We start from the raw sequence: 17401 nt of genomic DNA on the forward strand, positions 1-17401 counted from the left end.
ACATATATAACCCAACCACTCACTTTTTCTCCGAACACATCAGACTTATTATTTTTCTTCTTCCTCCTCCTCTTCTCAGTCTTCTTCAACTGAAAACAAACAGAAACTAAGGCTTCAAAGTCACAATGGCGGAAACAACAACAACAACAACAGCAAAGACCAGCTCCAAAGGCCACGTCTTGGTCTTACCTTACCCAGTCCAAGGCCACCTCAACCCAATGGTCCAGTTCGCTAAACGCCTAGTCTCCAAAGGCCTCAAAGTCACAATCGCCACCACCACCTACACCGCCTCCTCCATCTCCACCCCCTCCGTCTCCGTCGAACCAATCTCCGACGGCCACGACTTCATCCCCATAGGCGTCCCCGGCGTCAGCATCGACGCCTACTCCGAATCCTTCAAGCTCCACGGCTCCCAAACCTTAACCCGCGTAATCTCCAAATTCAAATCCACAGATTCACCCATCGATTCTTTAGTCTACGACTCTTTCCTCCCGTGGGGACTCGAAGTCGCGAGATCTAACTCCCTCTCAGCTGCTGCTTTCTTCACCAACAACCTCACCGTTTGCTCTGTCCTTCGCAAATTCGCCTCCGGTGAGTTTCCTCTCCCCGCTGATCCCGCTTCCGCGCCGTATCTCGTCCGTGGCTTGCCGGCTTTGAGCTACGACGAGCTTCCTTCCTTCGTCGGACGTCACTCGTCGAGCCACGCGGAGCACGGGAGGGTTCTTCTGAATCAGTTTCGTAACCACGAAGATGCTGATTGGCTGTTCGTCAACGGCTTCGAAGGGTTAGAGACACAAGTAAGAGAAGAGTTTTAATCAAACACTATTTTCTCAGATTATTATTATTATAAAAAGTAATTTATAATTTTTATCTTCTATGTTCATTGATGTTTAATTAAGATTATTTATAAACTAATACATTCATGTTCGTTGATGTTTTTGGATTGTGTTTGGTTTTAGGGTTGTGAAGTTGGAGAATCAGAGGCGATGAAGGCGACGTTGATCGGACCTATGATCCCATCTGCTTATCTTGACGGCCGAATCAAAGACGATAAAGGCTATGGCTCGAGCCTGATGAAGCCGCTCTCGGAGGAGTGTATGGAGTGGTTAGACACTAAGCTGAGTAAGTCAGTGGTTTTTGTTTCGTTTGGTTCCTTTGGGATCCTCTTTGAGAAGCAACTCGCTGAGGTAGCAACGGCGTTACAAGAATCGAACTTTAACTTCTTGTGGGTGATTAAAGAAGCTCATATAGCGAAGTTACCAGAAGGGTTTGTGGAAGCTACCAAAGACAGAGCGTTGCTTGTTTCTTGGTGTAACCAGCTTGAGGTTTTAGCTCATGGATCTATAGGTTGTTTTTTGACTCACTGCGGTTGGAACTCGACGCTGGAAGGGTTGAGTTTGGGAGTTCCGATGGTGGGTGTGCCGCAGTGGAGTGATCAGATGAATGATGCTAAGTTTGTGGAGGAGGTTTGGAGAGTTGGGTATAGAGCGAAAGAGGAAGCTGGGGGAGGAGTTGTGAAGAGCGATGAGGTGGTGAGGTGTTTGAAAGGAGTGATGGAAGGAGAGAGTAGTGTGGAGATTAGAGAGAGTTCTAAGAAGTGGAAAGATTTGGCTGTGAAGGCGATGAGTGAAGGAGGAAGCTCTGATCGGAGCATTAATGAGTTTGTGGAGAGTTTAGGGAAGAAACATTGAGAGGTAACGAGATTTGTAAATCTTGTGTGTGTTATTGTTGTTGCTCAAGAGCATTGTACGGAGATGATTGTCATTCAGTAATATGAATAAACCAATTGTGATATACTTTTCCTAGTTCCATTATACACGATATGTGAGAGAATCTGCTTGTTTAAGTACTTAGACATGTGTATAGTTCTGCAGCAAGTGGCACTCCTGTCTGAAAGAAAGATGTAGCAATGATCCATCACGAATTCATTAGATTTTTATAACATCCTTTACCAACGGGGGAATGTATATGTTATCGTAATAATACATCGGCCCAGTTTTATCTGCAGCCCACAAGGCCTTTTTGATAAAGAAGCATCATGCATCCCACATCGGTAAGCTTAGAGGATTTGTGCTGGAGATGTTAGTATAAACAAACTCCACACTCCTCAAGTTGAAACCACGCAGCCATGTGGTGAGCACAAAGCGAACTATTCTTTCGCCTTTTACTAAAGAATACCGTGTGCTCTCCACGCCAAGTGGCATACGCCTATTTTTGGAGGGATCTGCCTTCGGGTGGACCCAGCATTTCTGAGTTAACTTTTTGATCTAATATTGAATGGTAATTATGTTTTTCTGCAATATGTTTGTAAATCTGATATTGTGTTTCAAGTTTGGATTTGATCTCAGCAGAAGATAAAATCTGAACGTTGATTCTTTTTATTTTGTAGACTGGCAGTTCAACAATTATCAATCTGACATCTTGGTACTGCCAACCACTTAAAGGATTCGGATACTGGAATTTGCTCAACGTAATTTAGAAGAAATAGCAACAAAGATTATATGAGGATTAGCTTTCAAAAAGACTCTTGCGTTTGTGATCACTGTTCTTGGAAAGTTAACTCTAGTCATGTTCCCTATTTATTTATATACGCGGACAATATATCTGTCGAAGGGTGTGTCATTAGCATCGATCAATGAGTTCGTCTCGATCTATAAACCGCTCCAGCAGCTCTTTCTCCTTCAGAACCAAGCAATCCTCAGCTTTTCCAAACCAGTTATATCGGTTGTTGGCCACGTAGTCATACACCGAGTCTCTCAGAGGAGTGGGAACTATGGTGAAAGCCTTCAATGCAGAATAAGGCAGAGGCAAGTATGATACCACTCGAAGTGCAGCTGTAGAGTCAAAAAGATACACAATCAAAAGATCAATCCATGGCTTCTTCATTCTTGGGCAATAGAGAAAACATGTTGAGAAACAAAATCATACTATACAGAAACAACCATTGACATAAGCAGTCATCACGTAAGCAGAGCACAATAACTCAACAATATATCATCACAGGTCATAAACAGTCCCTACGCAATCATATGACAAGAACTCAAGAATGTATAATCACAGGACATAAGCAGTCACTATGCAACCATCTGACATAAGCAGTCTCGCAGAGAGAACTCCAGCTGATTAATTCATTTCAGCATCAATTAATCTTATACTTAACCATCCCGACTAAGTCCATCTACCATAACTAACAAGCTGGGGTACTTAACTAGAGAGAGAGTTCATCTCTGCAAAGCTCAAATGCAAGCAAGAAGCTCAATGCGCAGTTTAGTACACTGATTCTAGTTGCCATTAGAAACACATTCAAGCTAGGCACATATTTTCACTCAATTCTTCAGAGAAACTCTTTTCTGTGAAACTTGTAAAAGCAACTGTGTGAAAAAGAAGATTCACATACCGGTTGAGGCCTGATGGTATGAACCGAGACCTTCAATAAAGAGAAAACGCTTCTCAACATCTTCCTTAGTGACTCCACTCACAGTTAGATACGGCTCAGCGGTTTTAGACTGAAGGCAACAGAACTTTATCTTTCTATACTTATCCGCTTTGATGATCCACTTTACACCTACATCAAAGAACAATCATTACTCAGCTTCTACAACCTACCAAATCGATTGAGTAAATAGCCAATAACTCAGATCAAATCATCCTAAAACCAAATCTAATTGTTTAATCAAGAGACTGATACCAAATCAATAGACAGAACCGATCGATAAACCTCTCTTAACAATCTCGCAAAAACGGCTTCCTTATGAGTTTAATAGAGAGAGAACATTGTACCTCCGTGGCAAAGAGGACAGACTCCGTCGTACACGACGACACGTGGCTGAAGGTGAGCTTGCATCATAATCGGCATCGCAGTCGGCGATTCCGTTGGGTCCGAGTACGCGACAGCATCATCGGCGTCGATTTCCGCAGCCCCAGCCGTCGTACGAGAAACAGCTCCGGGAGTCAACCTCGGCGACGGAGAAGAGGAATAAACCGGTCGACGGTGGAGAGAACCTCCGAGGATAGACCTGGGTTTCAAAATCCTAAGCGCCTTCGTCAACATTCTAGAAATCCTTTTGACATTTCCTTCAGAAAAAAACAGTTACAGGCTTACAATGGAGGAACTGTGCTTTTGCTTGATCTCCAAGTTCGGCGAAAGGGCTCAAAAGTAAATTAAAATGGGTTCAACATGAAATATTATTGGGCCAATCTCGGCCCACTAAGTTAAATAAGAACAGAACTGTAAGAGGTACCAAAAGAATCTCGGTGGAAACTTTGCAAAGTAAGACGACAAATAATATTTTAGCTTCTAGCTGTTTCTGGGAGATTGATTCTACATTGTTTTGTGTTCACTTTCTGTAAAAAATCTCTATGGCACATCCTCGCTCCTCTTCACCACATTCTAGTGGCTTCGTTTGTCTGCAGGAAAACGAAGACATGTTGTTGTCAGGTTGAATGGATACTTTTTGTTCAGGCTAGTATTCAGATTTTGATGGGGGGGGGGGTGCGTAAGGACTAAGGACAAACCAAACTCTATCTTCGTTCACGGATATAATAAGTATAAAGCCTTCACGCCACTTCAACTTGTCCTTCTGTATACAATGCAGCATAGATTTTGGTTAGCTTTCTGCATCATTTTGATCAGATATTATCAAATGCAGAGAAAAAGGGAGACTAGGTTGTCTAACCGGGGAGACGGACAGCCAAGTTTGCTTGTTCGTCCGCAGCAGAGTTAAGATTCTGCAATAAGAACAATGACAGACATTTGCATTAGAAAAACGCCATGTTGTGATCTTGCTCTCAAGCACAAAACTGTGTATATACAAAGAGATATAGATGAACATAGAAACACACCCTTAGTACATGACTGATTTCGAAAGAGATACATTCGTTGGTTAGTTGTTTTGCTTCCTCATGCAGCTTCGAGAGTACCTCGTTGTTTACCTTCCATTTACCTTTAATCTGTTATTCTCATAAACCGTTGGTAACTTAGAAGAGATAAAACGTACTGATTCATTCATTAAACTACCTAAATGCAAAAAGATACATAAATGATTTCCATTGACGAACCTGCATACAGATAAGCTTGGAGTCACCTTTCACTTTAATTTTCTTGTAACCTCTCTCTATTGCATGCCTCAATCCTAGGATTAATCCATGATATTCCGCTGCATTGTTTGTGGCAATCCCCAAACCTTGACGCACTTTACAAATCTGTTATTATTTCAGAAAAAAATGAAAATTTTAGAGACAGAACTTGACTTTCAAATGAAACCGCGATCCAGAAGAATTCATACCAAGCTCCCATCCTCAGTTTTCAGTACAGCTGCTGCGCCAGAGAGACCTGGATTCCCCTTTGATGCACCATCAAACTCAATAAAGCAAGTTTCCTACCACAAGGCGGGAAAGAGAACTTGAGCCAGAAACATTCTGCATTCTGAATAATGATAAAAATACAACCATAACCACAACTCACATCTGAAGTAACAGACGATGGTTTTAGCTGATCAAAAACCGATGACGTGGAAGCAGAAGGAATATCCTGAGAAACATGAATACTAAAGGAATGAGCTGAGGTTGCTTTGTCTCATAATATTATTAAACTTCAGCTATTTCTTCAAACTATAATATACGAATCAAAAGCCCTGTCCTTACAGGTTTCATATCTTTTGACTTCATCTCTGAGGTATCTTCTTCTTCAGATACTTTAACTTTAGAAGAAGCTGGCTCCTAAATAAGGGAAAGAAATGCACAGTTAATAGCACACGACGAATCACAGCAGCTGAAGACACATTCTACCAAGATAACGAAATAAAGACAAAAGCGAAACACTGTGGAGGGACAAAGCTATCATCACACCTGGAAAAGACAAGGCGTGAGAGAGCCAAACATATCCTCTCTCAAGTCAGAAGCTCCAAAACAGTAGAGAGGGTTCTTCATCCCAACAGAAGAAAGGTATTCCTCTGCGTCTTTAGGCAAGGAGTATCCCTTATAAACACTAACCGGAGGATCAAACACCTACCGTTACCCAAAAAAAACAATGAAACAGTTACTTTAGTTTATATTCCCATCCTATAAACATAACACAAGATATTGTAAAGGTTAAAAGATGTATTCACCGAGGATCCAACTTGAGCCTGACAATCATTCAAATCTTTGTAGATTCCAATAACGTCACCCTTCCGGACAACAAAGAAGGCGTCTTTCTCTTTATCAGCAGCAGAAACAGCCGTCAACATCTTCGATTTAGCAGACTTTGATCTGGAGGAATAACAATGAGCCCTGGAGAGTCCGAGTGGGCTGACAACACTTGCAGGGTTTAAACAGAGCTTTGAAGGCATGTAAAAGCATGGGTGAATCTTGGAAGTGACATAGCTGGATCTCTTGAGAAGCCCCAAGGAAATGTAAGAACGCGCATGATGAGAGAGGCAGTTCATTACCGTAGTTGTAGTAGTTATCCCCACACACACACACACAGATTTCTGAAGAGAAAGCACACAAAAATTTAGTTAAATTCAACAGCTTTGTTATCACTAATGATATCAATATTTGACTACAGTTAAACAAAACAAGTTGATAAAATTTCAGATTCGTGATGATAATAATCTACCGCTAGTATCAGACTGAGAATACTCTTAATCTGAGATATCTATAACTGAGGTGGATTAATAAGGAAGCAGACTGACCCACGAGAGCTTTCGGGGAATCAATGGGGAATAAGAAAAACCAGTGAATGCATCGAAAATCAAACTAATCCGAATAGTTAAATAACATCTTACCAAGCAAAACGAGGTGAATCTCTGGATTAATTGCTCGCCCCCGAGTTCTCTTTGCCGCAGTGGGGAAGTTGAGAGCAGACCACGGTGGGTTTAAGCCGGGTTTTGGTCTGCCTCAGGTGGGTCTTAGGGGTGTCGTTTCGGTACGACTCAGATACTAACCGAAATTTTAATTGGTACGGGTTTGTGTTTTAGCATTCGCCGGTTAATGGTTTACCAAGACGCCAGAGCTGAAAAGGAAGAATTGGTAATCAAAGTTAACATTAGGTTTCGTGGTGTAGTTGGTTATCACGTCAGTCTAACACACTGAAGGTCTCCGGTTCGAACCCGGGCGAAGCCATAAATTAATTTTTTTTTTCCCACCCAAAATACAATGGGCCTTAGTATGGCTCTACAATGAAAACGAATACTCCATGAAGGCCCGTTTGTTACCAGCTAGTGTGCTCTGCCTTGTTATGTTTTGCGGTTATTGTCAACATCAGACAAAATCCATGTATGATTGCAAAAATGCACGACTATTTGATAATAGTATAATACTGATAAAATTTTGAAAACATGGCGAAATTAGTCTGCCTGAGTTTCACATCCATGGAACTCAAGAAATTTCTAATCTGGTAAAGACAACAACATGCGAGAAAAGCCAACAATACCCACTTCTCCCTGGCCGATCAGTTCTAGACGCCTTCTCGGGTTAGTAGCAGAGCAACATACCCTTTTTGGCGACTTCACTGACCGTCTCCTTTCGCTGGCCTCATGTGCCAACAAGTTGCAACCTTCGTCTCACTAGTTCAAGCTGGGTTGAGGGGTAACCATTGGCATTAATAATCACACACAAGGAGGCTTGTTTAACAAATAGCAAGAATGAAGTGAAATTGAGGCTTACCACTTTCTTGACTCGGTTGTTGGCAGCATCAGTTCCTCCAAAGACACAATCGGAAAGATAGGGGCTACGAACACGTACTTCTTTCATTACCAAAATGTCAGAGTTTTCCCACTGCACAGGAAGCCTGAAAAATGAAAAAGATAGCAAGTGGTTCAAATCATTAGAAACTAAGAAAATTTCAACATGTACGAAGTCTAAAACCATGCATCCACACTGCATCTCAATTGTATCACAGAGAAACTAATAACAATACTTAGACAATAATTTAAAACCATGCTGAATTTGGAAAATAGCGCAATACTAAAACAGTACAGATCAAGGGAGAAAAAAGACAAACTTTGAATAGATCTTGTTCCAAAGCGAGCATCAACAAGGGAACTAGAGTAATGCAACACTAATATCATGTCAAGAATCTAACAATCTATGTAGGCAATAATAACACAACAGAAACTCAAGCAAATCTCTTTCAAAACAACCACTTGTTAACACGTATATAAAACTAAGCAAACATCTATCTAATTAGTCCCATCTCTACCAACGCTATCAGCAATAAACAAACACAACCTAATTCGTAAAAAACGAAGCAATCATGGTAAATTAGTAATCTACTTCACACGAGAAGAGAGAGAGAGAGAGACAAACGCTTAAACCATAACAGAATAACTAGCTAATTATCCACAAACCTTCCCAATTCGAAAAAAACGAAAAAAGGAAAGATCTTTACGTCTTAGACAACGAATCGAAGATGCTCTGCGCCTCAGCGGTAACACCAACACCCAATCTCTCAGCTTCTGCTTCCGCTTGCCTGCTCAATACGTTTCCCCAATAAGCTAAGCAAAAAAAAAAGCAGAAGACTTTGCATTCAAAAACAATAATATTCACCTGATAGCAAGTGCCTCTTTAGCTCGGAGCGAGTCAAGATTAACACAACAGTTGTCTGTAAGAAGCGGATCTTCGGTTTTGCCCAAATACGACAGCCCCGTTATGAAACTCGCATTCACCATCCGAGTGTTCTTTGAGTGCCCAGCTCTAGGTTTCGAACCCTCTTGTGAACAAAACCCAATCTCGTCAAGGATGATTCACCAAAATCATAATCTTACAAATTTATAGAATTCAAAAACTATTTTGAGTATAAAAAAAAAGGATATCAAAAACGACGAAGTTGGGGATTGGATCGTAAGCCATGACGATCCCTCGGAACTCATCTCCGGTGATCACTTTAACCGAATAAATATTCCCCACCGCAAACTTCTCGCCTTCTCCTCCGATGTCGTTTGCCACCGATGCTCCTGCTGGATCCATGGCGGCCGCCTTCCCTCCGGCTTCTCAATCGCGCGTTCTGAAACGTCGATGTAGAGAAAACAGTAAAAAATTACATATGTACATCTCGAGATATGGGCCTCAAGCCCATATACTTTACCGGGCTTTGGGCTTATCCTCAAAACGCTGCGTTTAACTATCATCACTACCGAATTTGTCAGTTATTTTATCCATTTGAGAGAGAGACGACGAAGCATCTTCGCGTGTGTCAATGGCGGCCGTAAGCATCGCACTTGCTTTCTCTTTCGATTCTCTCAAGCAAAACCAATCCACGAAGCTTACTCTCTCGTCTAGATACCCTTCACTATACTCTTCTAGATCTCACCGTCGCTCAAGTCTCAGATTCGCTTCCCTTCCTTCTTCGCACTCTCCTTCAATCTCAACCGCCACAGAAACAGGAGAAGAAGAAGAACAAGAAGAAGAATCCACCCCGACAAAATCCAGCGGAAGCTACGACTTTCTCGAGGAAACCTTCCGCACGGGGAGATTCTTAAGCAACGCGGAGCTAGAGAAGCTCAAAGCTCTCGAAGGATTTGCGTATTTCCAGGAGCTGGAGTCTGGAACCATGTGGATTCGTGTTATGAGACAAGACGAGATGGATTCGACGGTGAGTCTCCTCGCCGAGTCGTTTGGAGAGTCGATGATGTTGCCTTCTGGGTATCAGTCTGTGCTGCGGTTCTTGGTGAAGCAGTATCTGATTGAGAGGAGGGAAGTGTTGCCGCACGCAGTGACTTTAGTCGGATTCTTCAGGAGAAAAACGGATTCTTTAAGTGATGGAGAGGAGGAGGTTGTTGAGATGGCGGGAACTGTTGAGGTTTGTCTTGACAAACGAGGGGCTAATGCTTCGCCTCCTTCTCCGACTCCTCCAAAGGAGTCACCTTATGTGTGTAACATGACTGTGAAAGAGGATCTTAGAAGGTATTTATTTAGTGTTGTTCTTGTTAATTAATGTTGTTTTATGATAAAAGTTTGTGACTTTTTTCTTTTGTGATGATTGGTTTAGGAGAGGGATTGGGTGGCATTTGTTGAAGGCGAGTGAAGAGCTCATATCTCAGCTTAGTCCTTCTAAAGATGTCTACTTGCATTGCAGGATGGTCGACGAGGCTCCTTTCAATATGTACAAGAAAGCAGGTTACGAGGTTGTTAAGACCGATACTGTTTTGGTGCTTTTGATGTTGCAGCGGCGTAAGCATTTGATGCGCAAGAAGCTTCCACCGACCACCACCAGCCCTTCAGATGTGGTGGAGTCTGATAATGAGCTGACCTCCTCGGTCAATGTATGAACACGGGTACAGTTTGTGAACGTACCAATCAGCGTTTAGTGTTTGTCTACCTTGTCTGAGACCAAATAAACTTAGAACTTGTTGTGATTGGCTCCATCATGCAGGGACTACATGTGACTTGACCAAGAGGATGAGTTGTTACCACCTTCCGTCCACTGTTGATGTTCCAATTTCTTGCTTCAACTTGCTGTTTATATGATCGTAGTAGAGGTATGTCACTCATGTTCTTATCAGACGTAGCTTTCTTTACCTGTTGTTTTCTTCTTCCTGTTTTGGTTGTGATTGTCTTTCTTGTTTACATATGTGCGGTCTAAAAGTTTAAGCATAAGGCGAAAATAGGAAACAGAAAAGGATACACCCCTGTATGTATATATATATATTAAACACTCATTTCTCTGCAAGCAAAACACTCTTGACAAATAAAACACAATATACACCCCGATTTACATGGTGATTTTATAGTATATACATCTAAATAATGTCTCGCTTTGATATAATTTTAGCAGCTGGAAGTTGGAATTATTATTAATTAGGATTTGTTTTCTTTTATCAGCAACCTCTCATTGTTGGAAAAAAATGACGTAATCCATTATCACTCCTTTGAAAGAATCTGTTGTGTCTAGAGCCTTCTGAATGTAGGTATCGTCCCACCCAAGCCACCCTTCGAGTTTGTGTAGATAATTAGTTGCAGTTCCTTAACACAATCCGTCACCGAAGGCCTCTCGCTGCTCTCTATACGGATGCAACGTGATGCCAAATCAGCAAACATGGCTATAGCTTCCATGCTGTATGAGTTCCGAGACAGCTCTGGATCTATAACCTTGCGCAGTTTCTTTCTATCGTTCAGTATACTCTTGACCTGAAACGTAGAGAAGATTCAGCAGTTTATTCTGTATGTTAATCTTAGAAGCTAGTAGGGGCCACTTTACCTGTAGCACCAGGTTCTGTTCGTTTGGGCCCTGAGTTAAGTCAACTGCTCTGCGTCCGGTCAGTAGTTCTAGAAGCACGACCCCAAATGCATAAATGTCGCTTTGTAGTGTAAGTTTACCTGTCTGCCACATCACAAATTGAATAATTTATTATGCTAAAACTGTCTTTTCTTGCTTATGAGTTTTGATATTTGAGTTCACGTCATTGTTAGAGAGTTTTCTTATTAGTTATGTAACGTCTAGTTTACCCTTTTGCCTTATCAACGTTATTTATAGGAAGGGAATCATGTGAAGACATGAGTAAGAATCGTTACCGATGTGTATTCTGGGTCGAAGTAGCCGAAAGTTCCTAGAACTCTTGCAGTCACACAAGTGTCCTTTCCTTCTGGCATCAACTTTGCTAGTCCAAAGTCTGATATCTGCAAGGATTTCACTCCACGTCTTATTTTTTTAGTGAATGCTTTGAATTTTAGCTGCATAAACCATGCAACGTTAATGTACTTTAAAGGGTACCTTTGCGTTATAGTAGGTGTCTAGGAGAACGTTGGTCGATTTGAAATCTCTGTGAACAATTGGAATGCCAACACCAGAACTTGAATGGAGATACGCGAGTCCATTCGCTGCTCCAAGTGCAATTCTTAGCCTTATTGGCCAGCTTATCTTTGCTTCTTTTAATCCTGTGATAAAAAAAAGACTCAGTTTAGTGGTCATTTTGCCTTTAGTGGACTATTATATCGTTTTGACAGTTACCATTCAAATGATCTTGCAGGTTTCCGTTTTGCATATATTCATATACTAGGAAGCGGTGTTTTCCATCTGCACAGTAGCCAATCAAAGATACCAGATTTGGATGGTCGAGTCTACTCAAGATATCCACCTCCACACGAAACTCTCTTTCTCCGTCAGCCTTTTTGAACGGAGGTAAATCCATCTTCTTGATCGCAACAACCTTCAAATAGTGAAAGGATCAAAGATAATACGTATGTTCTTTTTTCATCTTTGACAAACATGTACTTCTTAGTAAACATTTCTAACAGTATAAAGCCTGTTGTAAATCAAATTAAATGAAGCGATATACATTAGTTCGTACCTCTCCTGTTTTTAGAGTGCCCTTGTAAACTCGGCCAAAGCCTCCTTTACCGAGGAGATTGTCATCACTGAAGGAATTTGTAGCCTCTTCCATTTCCTTGAGGGTATAAACACATGACCCATATCTTCGTTTCCTTGGCTGAGACGTCTGATCTTCGATTTGCCAGCACTCTGCTGTTCTGTAGACCCCTGAGAAGTAAGGTTATTGATTCAGTTTCACTTAAACCCCTTTTTATCCAGTATTAGTAATGTCGAAGGTAACAACATACTTTTACGCCATCTGGCGAAGATGATGGAGAAAAGGAACGTACATGGATCCGTATCATAGGATTTGCTTCTCCTTCTCTTGTTCCAAGCCGAAACAAGAGGAAAATGCATAGCTTCTGCTTGTGTCTTTACGCTTAGTAGGTGCAGCGAGAGACCATTCCAAAGGCAAGCTTCTGATGAATTATATCCTTTCCGAGTTAGTTGCTTCCAAAGAAACACAGAAGATGGGTGTTGTGTGAAGAAGAGCGAGATATAGAGGAGCGCATCAAGTCTCTCTCTCTCTCTTGTTTTTTAAAACCTTTCAAGCTACTAAATTGATATTGGAGGAGTTAGATTTGTGAAATACTCAACAGCAGTATTTCAACTACCGACGTTATAGAGAAAGAAAGAGACGGTAGAGCTGAAGAATACGTAAGATTACATGTACGTGAAGCAAAAGTAAATCAAAGCATCTTGAGAAAGACTTTACCTGTTTCTTTAACACTTGGTTTGGTTCTCTTGTCTGAATCTATCTGCTTCTACCAGAGTATATACCAGAGTATATGTGTATAATTACTTACGTATCTGTTTCTGAATAGAGAGAGATGGGAAGCTGCTTTCAAGAGTGTTTCCTTCCCCTTTTCGTTTCAATTGTTTTCTTTTTTAATATTAGTGTTGTTTTCATTTGTCTGTTGAGTGATGGAGATACATTTATTTGTTTATAGGGGAAGAAGAAGAAGACCTCTAATTTTCGTAAAAGCAATCTTAGTTTCATAATTAGCTTGTCAAATCATAGGTTACTGTAACTTTAACGTATCTAATTGTATATTCAACATTTGTGTTCGGGTGAAATTTTGCTTCAAACAGAAAATGATGAGTCATCTTTACTTTGTTTGTCGTTTTTATATTAAGAGTGCAGAGTGATTGAAGTTTTATATCAATCGGGAGACAATATGCCGTCTTCTTCGCAGATATCGGGCCAGACCTCACAATGGGCGGTTATGGGTCCATATAACTAAAGTGAAAGTAACCTTTCTTGAAATTGTTTATGGACTATAATATACCCAAGCCGAGAACATAGTTGCAATCACGAATGCTATATCCGAAGTGTGACATGAGCATTTGCTGAAATTTATTGGGAAAATTGCCAAAAGAGAATAAAAAAACTAGGTTGTTGTCCCTTTGGTATAAAACTAGTTTTGTCCATTTTTTCTCCTTTTTACCCTTTGTATTTCTGAAAACTAATAAAATAAATAATTTTGAGAATCAAAAAAATTATTAAAAATATAAACAATTAATAAAACATCCATATACACAAGCTGGTAATTTTGTTTTGTTCAAAAACTTGGTAAATAAGATTTTTAAGATACGTTCTACTAAAAGTAGAATGCGTCTTCAACATAAAATAGTATAGTAGAAAACAATTTCTAAAATAAACACGTTCATCTACTTCTTTTAGAACGTCCATTTTACTATTTACTAAATTTCTAAAAAAGAGGAATGTGCATTCTACTAATCGTAAAGGTATTCACTTTCCTTCCGAATGCATCTTCTACGTTTATAAAGTATTCTAAATTTTAGGGAATGTGTTTTCTACAATGTACTCTTACGTCTACTCAAAGTAGAAAATGTATTCAAATTTTTTATCATTCTTCTAAACTTTTAGAAGTCGCCTTCTACGGATAAGAATACCTGATTTTTTGCGAAAATTAATGAAATTTCAGTTAAGGAAATATTATAAAAATCTCCTAAAAATATTCTAACTTCCTAAAACGTGTTATGGTCGATTTTACTTGAAAAAATTAAAGAAAAAATGATTCTCCCTTCTCTTCTTCATCAATCTATGGTTTTCCCATAGTTTTTCTTTTGATTCTTCTCACAAACTCTTGTTCTCTATGATGCATATCTATACCGTTTTTTTTTTTCGATTGCCTTTCAATTTTTTTTTCATTTTTTCCATTAACTTCTTTTTTAAATTCAAATTAACTTTTAAATTGTGTTTAATTAGATTAAATATAGAGATAGTTTTGGGATTATGAGAAAAATTATACTATTGAGACAACTTCATGTTGGTTTTATACCAAGGGGACAACAACCTTGTTTTTTTGTTCTCTTTTAGCAATTTTCCCAAATTTATTTCACTGTTCTACATAGTTGCAATCAAGAATGCTATATCCGAAGTGTGACATGAGCATTTACTGAAATTTATTTTCATTGTGCTTCTTCTTTGAACGTCATCGTGTTCAATAAATATATCAAATAAAAATTTAAGCTACAAAATACCTGCTTAATCTATTTGGTTAATTGTTATGTATGAAATGGTATTAATTAAGCACATTGAATACTCACGTACTCCATATGTTCCTAAAAGTAAGATATTTGAGAGTTTTCACGTTTATTAAAAATATAATAAATGTTTACGATTTAATTTCAATTTACTTTTCGATATACTTTCCTATAACTATCCACCAATAAATTTAATCAATTTAAATATTCAAAATTAATGTTTCTCAAAAGTATACAAAAGTACTTTAAAAATATAGAAAATATATTTTTGTGGAACAATAATAATATTGGGAATCAGCTATCAGCCTATGAGGCAGTACTTTTGTTTAGAGAGTTAGATGTGATACTTTTCCTTAGTATATTGAACCCATCAATGATTCAACACGGTCTGCAATAGTTAGTTATTTACCATTAACAATCACTTCCAATGTATTTACTCATAAAGCTAACTATATAAGAACTTTCATATTGTCACTGTATCGACGATTTCTATAAAACGGCTCATATCATCTACGTCTTAAGAAACGGTTAAATTCAATGTTGTAAAGTAAAGTAAGAAACAGTGTTAACCACATTGGATACTCATATCGTAACTAAAATGAGTAAGTTTTGAGTGACTTGGTTATTTGCTGATTTATAATATTTCATGATATTCATTAGTCAAAACTATTCTCATGTTCTCGAATAGTATCAACCTACAAAATATATTTTTTTTACAAATAAAAACAACTATATATATACATATATTAATTGTATGGTTCCAATTAGTTGCTAAGTTATTAATTAGATAAAAAAAAGTTAACACCCTTTCTATACGCTATAACACAAGGACAAGAAAAAAAAATCATTTTTAAGAAAAAAACCACTTCTGGTGACTCATGAAGCTGTGATGAACAAGTCCTCAAATCATCCTCTTGTTTTCGTTTTATTATCATATCTAGTGTTAAGAGAGAAATGAGCACAAAGTCATCTCCGAAGGAAAATCACTTTTACTGACTCCCAAAAGCATATGCATTATACTATGTTGTTAGCTTGCACATGATATTATTTTTGTCAGAAGTAAGCCATCTTGAGTAGAAATCAAACAAAACAATATAATTAAAAGCCCTAATATTTTTCAAAGAAACTATGTTGTTAGCTTGCACAGTTAATTTAATTTCCAATGTGCCAAATGAATTAACTAAGTGCAAGTAAATTGTAAATGATGAAGCCTTTGGACCTTTGGTTATATAAATAGAAAGATTGGATATGGTGAAAATTTTTTAGATGAGTGAGTTTAAAAAAAAGTTAGATGGGTGGGCTTTTAAAAAAGTTAGATGAGTTGACCTTAAAAAATGTTAGATGAGTTGAGCTTAAAAATGTTATATAAACACCTTTTATAATCAAGCCCACAAATTATAAAATGAAGAGAAAAAGACTACGGAAACAATGCTTAGCTTTCAGGAGAAACTTAAATCTCCGACAGACGAATTCTTAGACTACTGAAATATTTAGTAATAACAAATGTTTGTGGAATTATATATGTAATTATCACATTCAATTTTCCAACACATGTTATGCATATTCTTAGACTTTTTCTTCTTTTTTTTTATCAAATTTTTGCCAATATTTTCCTTTTTTTTACATATATTTTGCAAAAAAATTGTTTCTCTCTCTAAATAGTATTACAAAACATACAATCGGTGAACCAAAAAATTCATCTTATAATTCTTTTCAATCATAACATTACCTTATTCACTATTTATTTGACTTAAATGCAAAACATTTTTTTAATCGAAGTTCTCACATGTTCTGTTCAATATAGTTAGTCCAATCTTTAAACCTAATTATTTATAAAACATATATGGACATTATAAGATATTAATAATTATAGATACAATTATGTTTTTTATGAATCTGAAATCATTATATTGATTTCTATAAAATTTTCTATTCATTATTTTATATATTATATAAATACAAAAAGAAATGATTAAACATTATTACACTTTCTATAATTTTGAAAATTAGCTACCACAAATTATTATTTGTAATATCATTTATGTTATTTGGTAAGTGATGATAATTAGCTTAGACTTACATTTTATTTTAGAATTAATTTATAAAAATAGCAATGTTTAAAAGTTTCATTCATTATATTATGTAGTTTATAAATATACAAAAAATTGATCAAATGTTATTATTCTTTATTTAATTCTAACCAAGGTTCTAAAAGAACAACTTTATATAATTTCAACCGATTTAGAACAGTTTAAATCGAACTGAATCATCTAAATCGGTTAAAATCAATCTAAATATATTAAATTATGCAATAATATTAATATAAATTCACAAATTTGTATAATTTCTTTTGTATTGTATATCTAGTTTTGATAATTAATCACAATACTTTTATAATTAAACTCAAATAAGTCAAGCTCGAGACAAGAGGCTATGCCAATAGCCAAGTTAAAAGTGTATAGCAACGTAAGACGAAATCAGCTATGTTAATTTGTTCATGATTCAAAAGCAACAAAAGGGTCCAGAGAGCAAATGAAAATATATCAATAATATTAAAACATAAGCAATTTTTGTAATTTCCCCTAGTTTATATTTATTTAA

General features: G+C 37.8%; 6 protein-coding genes and 2 non-coding genes across 12 annotated transcripts; 4 read left to right on the forward strand and 4 right to left on the reverse strand.

Annotated features, from left to right (window-relative positions):
* The first annotated feature begins 19 nt into the window (after positions 1-19).
* On the forward strand, positions 20-1805 carry LOC103840711 (UDP-glycosyltransferase 74B1). Its single transcript, XM_009117227.2, has 2 exons — positions 20-797; positions 960-1805. The coding sequence occupies exons 1-2, from the start codon at positions 126-128 to the stop codon at positions 1689-1691; spliced, it is 1404 nt and encodes a 467-aa protein (XP_009115475.1). The 5' UTR covers positions 20-125; the 3' UTR covers positions 1692-1805.
* A 319-nt stretch (positions 1806-2124) lies between these two features.
* Positions 2125-2240, forward strand: LOC117128805. Its single transcript, XR_004452197.1, has one exon. It is a non-coding gene; the product is annotated as a U5 spliceosomal RNA (small nuclear RNA).
* Positions 2241-2355: 115 nt separating this feature from the next.
* On the reverse strand, positions 2356-4104 carry LOC103840713 (uncharacterized protein YuxK). Its single transcript, XM_009117228.3, has 3 exons — positions 3781-4104; positions 3398-3565; positions 2356-2834 (listed from the first exon to the last, which is right to left on the reverse strand). Exons 1-3 carry the CDS (start codon positions 4049-4051, stop codon positions 2623-2625), a joined length of 651 nt encoding a protein of 216 aa, XP_009115476.1. The 5' UTR covers positions 4052-4104; the 3' UTR covers positions 2356-2622.
* A 53-nt stretch (positions 4105-4157) lies between these two features.
* LOC103840714 lies at positions 4158-6933 on the reverse strand. Of its 2 annotated transcripts, none has more exons than XM_009117229.3 (11): positions 6768-6933; positions 6108-6470; positions 5848-6006; positions 5644-5718; positions 5465-5530; positions 5286-5378; positions 5059-5202; positions 4843-4950; positions 4677-4728; positions 4516-4580; positions 4158-4407 (listed from the first exon to the last, which is right to left on the reverse strand). In XM_009117229.3, the coding sequence occupies exons 2-10, from the start codon at positions 6423-6425 to the stop codon at positions 4558-4560; spliced, it is 1038 nt and encodes a 345-aa protein (XP_009115477.1). In that variant the 5' UTR covers positions 6426-6470; positions 6768-6933; the 3' UTR covers positions 4158-4407; positions 4516-4557. The 2 variants fall into 2 exon arrangements, with proteins under 2 accessions (XP_009115477.1, XP_033134597.1); XM_033278706.1 differs by having other exon boundaries at positions 6108-6479; positions 6764-6895.
* A 97-nt stretch (positions 6934-7030) lies between these two features.
* TRNAV-AAC lies at positions 7031-7104 on the forward strand. The gene has a single exon. It is a non-coding gene; the product is annotated as a tRNA-Val (tRNA).
* Positions 7105-7281: 177 nt separating this feature from the next.
* LOC103840715 lies at positions 7282-9033 on the reverse strand. The gene is made up of 5 exons (XM_009117230.2): positions 8796-9033; positions 8530-8695; positions 8372-8452; positions 7648-7771; positions 7282-7557 (listed from the first exon to the last, which is right to left on the reverse strand). The coding sequence occupies exons 1-5, from the start codon at positions 8947-8949 to the stop codon at positions 7516-7518; spliced, it is 567 nt and encodes a 188-aa protein (XP_009115478.1). The 5' UTR covers positions 8950-9033; the 3' UTR covers positions 7282-7515.
* Positions 9034-9112: 79 nt separating this feature from the next.
* LOC103840717 lies at positions 9113-12271 on the forward strand. 2 transcript variants are annotated; one of them, XM_009117234.3, is made up of 4 exons: positions 9113-9885; positions 9971-10244; positions 10355-10460; positions 11949-12271. In XM_009117234.3, the coding sequence occupies exons 1-3, from the start codon at positions 9179-9181 to the stop codon at positions 10370-10372; spliced, it is 999 nt and encodes a 332-aa protein (XP_009115482.1). In that variant the 5' UTR covers positions 9113-9178; the 3' UTR covers positions 10373-10460; positions 11949-12271. The 2 variants fall into 2 exon arrangements, with proteins under 2 accessions (XP_009115482.1, XP_009115483.1); XM_009117235.3 differs by having other exon boundaries at positions 9116-9885; positions 9971-10256.
* On the reverse strand, positions 10587-13477 carry LOC103840716 (probable serine/threonine-protein kinase PBL28). 3 transcript variants are annotated; one of them, XM_033278705.1, is made up of 8 exons: positions 13005-13477; positions 12538-12844; positions 12270-12457; positions 11930-12128; positions 11693-11856; positions 11494-11598; positions 11180-11302; positions 10587-11109 (listed from the first exon to the last, which is right to left on the reverse strand). In XM_033278705.1, exons 2-8 carry the CDS (start codon positions 12644-12646, stop codon positions 10870-10872), a joined length of 1128 nt encoding a protein of 375 aa, XP_033134596.1. In that variant the 5' UTR covers positions 12647-12844; positions 13005-13477; the 3' UTR covers positions 10587-10869. The 3 variants fall into 3 exon arrangements, with proteins under 3 accessions (XP_033134596.1, XP_009115480.1, XP_009115481.1); XM_009117232.3 differs by having other exon boundaries at positions 12538-13477; XM_009117233.3 differs by having other exon boundaries at positions 12580-13455.
* Positions 13478-17401: the final 3924 nt, after the last annotated feature.

This window comes from Brassica rapa, chromosome A09 (assembly GCF_000309985.2).
Source record: "Brassica rapa cultivar Chiifu-401-42 chromosome A09, CAAS_Brap_v3.01, whole genome shotgun sequence".
NCBI lineage: Eukaryota > Viridiplantae > Streptophyta > Magnoliopsida > Brassicales > Brassicaceae > Brassica > Brassica rapa.